This window comes from Notothenia coriiceps, unplaced genomic scaffold, assembly GCF_000735185.1.
Source record: "Notothenia coriiceps isolate Sejong01 unplaced genomic scaffold, NC01 NC01_scaffold00010068, whole genome shotgun sequence".
NCBI classification, from domain to species: Eukaryota; Metazoa; Chordata; class Actinopteri; order Perciformes; family Nototheniidae; genus Notothenia; species Notothenia coriiceps.
Window position 1 is genome coordinate 4,847 of NW_011342769.1, and position 5,583 is coordinate 10,429.

General features: G+C 40.4%; 1 protein-coding gene across 1 annotated transcript in view; it reads left to right on the forward strand.

Annotated features, from left to right (window-relative positions):
• Positions 1-3,750, forward strand: part of LOC104945838 (cyclin-dependent kinase 18) — a gene marked incomplete at its 5' end in the record, with an annotated part of 7,658 nt that extends 3,908 nt beyond the window's left edge. The window contains 4 exons of the mRNA XM_010771561.1: positions 208-302; positions 546-608; positions 1,924-2,047; positions 3,626-3,750. Coding sequence (XP_010769863.1) covers positions 208-302; positions 546-608; positions 1,924-2,047; positions 3,626-3,750 — 407 coding nt within the window. The remainder of the gene's footprint in view (positions 1-207; positions 303-545; positions 609-1,923; positions 2,048-3,625) is intronic.
• Between the last annotated feature and the right edge of the window lie 1,833 nt (positions 3,751-5,583).

A 5,583-nucleotide genomic window follows, 5' to 3' on the forward strand; every position in this document is an offset into this window, starting at 1 on the left:
TTTGTATGTATCCTGATTAAGTAGTATACCTGTACATGCCCTTATAAGTAGAAGATTATTAGTGCATTTAGTTCAAATACTTTTGAATAAAGTGCTATACTTGAGTAAATGAACCTTCAAACGCTCTGTATAGTAGGTAGATTGTTTATCGTTGTCTCCACTGTTACTGTTATTTTGACAGTATCTCTCCTTCTTCTGTCCACGCAGTGTCTCTACTGAAGAACCTGAAACATGCCAACATCGTCACGCTGCACGACATCATCCACACCGAGCGCTGCCTCACGCTGGTCTTTGAGTATCTGGTGAGTCCATCGTCCGCTCAGCATGCAGGTGTTCACAAAGTATCGATAAAACACCTGAACCTTTGAAAGAACATCCATAACATTCATCTGTTTGCAACTCACAAATTATTTATCTAATATATCATATTCCATTCCATTGTCATAACTACACTGTAGCTATGTAGGAATGACAATAAAAGCCTTGAATCTTGAATTTAATCTTGAACTATGAGTAGATTTGAGTGTGCCTGTTGTGTCTTCCAGGACAGTGACCTTAAACAGTATCTGGACAACTGTGGGAATCTCATGAGCATGCATAACGTCAAGGTGAGCAGCAAGAACATACTGTATCACAGTAGAGGCACCAAGTGCAAATATGAACTGGAAAACTTGCATAATATCAGAATCAGAAACAGGTTTATTCTCAAGTAGGTAAACACATATGAGACATTTGACTTGGTGTTATGGTGCATACATAAACATACATACAAATTAAAATAAAACAAAAACACTGATAAAAAAAACTATTTTAAAGGTCACCTATTATGCAAATCCACTTCTTCATGTCTCTTCTACATCAGCATGTGTCCCCTCTTCTTCATGTCTCTTCTACATCAACATGTGTCCCCTATTCTTCATGTCTCTTCTACATCAATATGTGTCCCCTATTCTTCATGTCTCTGCTACATCAACATGTGTCCCCTATTCTTCATGTCTCTTCTACATCAACATGTGTCCCCTCTTCTTCATGTCTCTTCTACATCAACATGTGTCCCCTCTGTGGAAAGAGATTCTGAAAGTTTCAGGAAAAAAGATTCTCTCTCTTTTTGTCCTGATCCATTTATATAAAAACCTGTCTGAAAATTAGCTGATCCCAAAAAGTTTTGCGAAGCAGCCATTTTATTATCCTCGCATTAGCATTATTAGCATTAGCATTAGCCCAGCGCAGAAACGCAGAGAGACTAACTTATGGCAAGACAAAAGAAAACATGGGAGCGGTGGAGATGAGGAGGTGTCGGCGTTCTGGCGGTTTACTCGGAAGGCTGGGACTCCCAGCAGCTTCTACTGAAGCCTGTCCCCAACTCCGGGGACTTCCGGCCGGGGACTTTGGGCTGCAGTAAATGCCGTGAAGTTGGTTGCGGCCTGCCAGTAAACTCAAAGCAGAAGAAGACGAAGTAACGTCAGTGGCTCATTTGCGTAATCTTCCCTTCCGGTGTGAACGCGATTGGTATAATAGTGCCCTGGGGTACTAAGTGCCGGCACTAAGTACGGCAAAGTACTTGGTGTGAAAGCGGCTATTGTGTTCTTTTTTACCAAATATCTCTCAGAGGGTCGTGGGGAGTGGCTCCTTATTTTCATCTAAAGTAACAGACAGAGAATCAGCACTTTTGAAGCAGGGCTGAAACGGGGGGGATTATGGGATGCTGCAATGATCTGTTTGGTGTTTCGAGCCAAACACTTCAGAGACATGTTTTTTATATATCTGAGATATCTGAGAGCTGTAATATATTGATGAAAAACAGTATAATAGGGGACCTTTAAGAAAACTATAATAACATTACAAAATATAGCAATATTTATGTTGAATATGGTGGAAATATGTCCTTTTTAATCCTCATGATATACGACATTTCTGGTACAGATCTTCATGTTCCAGCTGATGCGTGGTCTGTCCTACTGTCACAAGAGGAAAATCCTCCACAGAGACCTGAAGCCTCAGAACCTGCTCATCAACGACAAGGGCGAGCTCAAACTGGCCGACTTCGGTAGGAAAAACAGCCGATTCCCACGCAACACACACACATATTAATCGATGCAAATGTGGTCGTAGAAACACATTTAGAATAACACAGCCTGATTCCCGACACGATTGAATTTTAAATATATGTTGCTGCCACTCGGCGATCTTTGGTCCCCGACTCCTTTAGAACCCTTACTTGTTGTAACCTAGCAACTGTGCCCCTCTCTCTGAGTTTCTCCATTTTGTGCTGGATGTGGGTAGATAAACCCACCGGGACTCCCTCATTATTGTTCAATAGTTTTATCACAGCATATGGGCAGATAGATTCAAAGGGCTTTTTTTGGTCATATGCACAATAGTTACAGCGTAGTTGCTGGCAATACAAATCGATCAACAAAAAAGTCCAAGGCTCCACTAACAGTAATGCATAGAGTTTCCTAAAGACATAGAAAGAAAACACAGAAAATATAGTTTAAGAAAAAGTGCACGGGGCCACAATAATGCAAGTAAAATGCAAGAATAAGTAAACTATGAACATGTAAACTAGATTGTACAGTTGACTTACTCCTTGAGGAAGTGTTCCAACATTTGTTAATATAACACAATGTGTGTTCTGTTATGAGGCTTAATTGACCACTTAAAGAATCTTGTGCTCTCGTACACTTTTAGCCCAGTTTGTAAGACTTCATTGTGTACTGTTGAGTCACATAGTACTTGACATTAAGAGGGAATTTCAATGTCAAAATGATATGAATGTTATGAAAATAGTAATGAATATGTTTACAAAAATGCCCAACGATTTAAACTTCAGTATAAAGAATATCACAGGGCTGCTAGGGTAGCTGAAGAAAGTGGGATAGGACTTCCAAAAGACCGGCATTAACTTCCTGGTCTCAGTTTGTTACAAAGATAGATGTCTTGAGGACTGAGCTTAAGTGTCTTTATTCAACCCAGTCTCACAAAAAAATAGCTACGTTGGTCCACAGGGCAAAACTTAGTATATTCACAAATAACCCTCTCAAGACGTGACATGGATACAATATTATTTACTTTTCATTTCTAATGACCGGTGTCCATGTCACGTGATCGCAAACTTTCCTAGAGTGAGAACAAAAAACAAGATTATTCGTATTATTTGAGGTCTCACCAGGAGGACGTGAATATACAGTATATACACATCCTCCTGGTGAGACCTCAAATCATTTTCCTATTATATATCAAACTATAGATCCTACACATCCACTCAACGTCGATTTTAAAAGTACAATATTAACTTCTCGCTAGAAATGTAATCAAAAAGCATTATAATGGCCAAACTATCCTACAATTTAGGATTTTCCACTAAAAAATAAATCGGGTGTCCCCATGTTTTATTTTCTCACGCTAGGAAAGTTTGCGATCACGTGACATGGACGCTGGTCATTCGAAATTAATAGGAACAAAATATTGTATCCATGTCACGTCTTGAGAGGGTTATTTGTGAATATATTACGTGTTGCCTAGTCGACCAACGTAGCTATTACACGTTTTTTTGTGAGACTGTTTTATTTTTTATTACGATGTTGTAGTGGGTAGAAACCCTAACAGTGTTGGTGTTTTCCAGGTCTGGCGAGGGCACAGTCTGTCCCCACAAAGACTTACTCCAATGAGGTGGTAACACTTTGGTATCGCCCCCCCGACGTGTTGCTGGGCTCGACAGAATACTCAACACCCATCGACATGTGGTGAGGAACACAGTATTATTACTTTAGGATATCACTGCGCTGCAAACTGTTGAAACTGTTATTCCTCGAAATAATTCTGGAGCAAACACTTTGTTGATGTGTGATTGTAGTCTCTCTCCAAAGTAAGAACTAATGAAATGTGGAATGGTGGGTATATGGATGGATGGATGGATATATAGAGAGATGGATGGACGGACGGATGGATGGATTTATTGATGGATGGATGGATGGACGGACGGATGGATGGATTTATTGATGGATGGATGGATGGACGGACGGATGGATGGATTTATTGATGGATGGACGGACGGATGGATGGATGGATGGATTTATTGATGGATGGACGAATGGACAGACGGACGGATGGATGGATTTATTGATGGATGGACGGATGGACGGAGGGGCGGATGGATTTATTGATGGATGGACGGATGGACGAATGGACGGAGGGGCGGATGGATGGATGGATTTATTGATGGATGGACGAACCGACGAAGGGGCGGATGGATGGATGGATTTATTGATGGATGGATGAACGGACGGACGGAGGGGCGGATGGATGGATGGATTTATTGATGGATGGACGGACGAATGGACGGAGGGGCGTGTGGATGGATGGATTTATTGATGGATGGACGGACCAACGAATGGACGGAGGGGTGGATGGATGGATGGATTTATTGATGGATGGACGGACGGACGAATGGACGGAGGGGCGGATGGATGGATGGATGGATTTATTGATGGATGGACGGATGGATGGATGGATGGATGGACGGACAAATGGACGGAGGGGCGGATGGATGGATGGATGGATTTATTGATGGATGGATGGATTTATTGATGGATGGATGGATTTATTGATGGATGTTTTGATGGATGGATGGTTTTATTTATTTATGATGAATGGACAGATTCATGGATGGATAGGATGGATTGGATGGATGGGTTGACTTAAGTACCATTGTCGATTCATTTCATTTATTTGAAATTGAGTGTTTTTATACCGTAGTATAAGTACTTTTTCTCAAGTAAAGAATCTCATAACTTCTTTCCATCACTGACCGGCAGTATTAATCCTCTCATAGGACCCTGGAACACTGAGAACCAATGGGTTGTACCAACAGAGCATGCAGTTTTCACTTGGATTGTTTAATTTGTCTGCAAACCAATAGTAGTGTCAACCTCAGAGAACCCCACCAGGATATCAGCCCTGGTACTGAGCATTCATGTCTCTTGGTAAATGAAATGAATGTTTAATTACTAGAGGATCATCTAGGATTTCTATGAATCATGCATATCTATTAAAGTCTCACAGGTAATAACCGAGAGATGAATCACTATTCGTACAATGGAGCTTATTCATCTGCATATTCCTTGTGCATTTTGGCTGATTAGCAGCATGCCATGGTGGAAAACGCCAGAGGTGGGAAGTAGTGGAGTACAAATACTTTGTTACTGCACTTAAGTACATTTTTCTGGTATCAGTACTTTACTCAACTATTTATTTTTCTGAGGACTTTTTACTTTTACTTCTTACATTTTGACTTCTTACATGTTGAACACAAATACCTGTACTTTCTACTTCTTACATGTTGAACACAAATACCTGTACTTTCTACTTCTTACATGTTGAACACAAATACCTGTACTTTCTACTTCTCACATGTTGAACACAAATACCAGTACTTTCTACTTCTTACATGTTGAACACAAATACCTGTACTTTCTACTTCTTACATGTTGAACACAAATACCTGTACTTTCTACTTCTTACATGTTGAACACAAATACCTGTACTTTCTACTTCTTACATGTTGAACACAAATACCTGTAT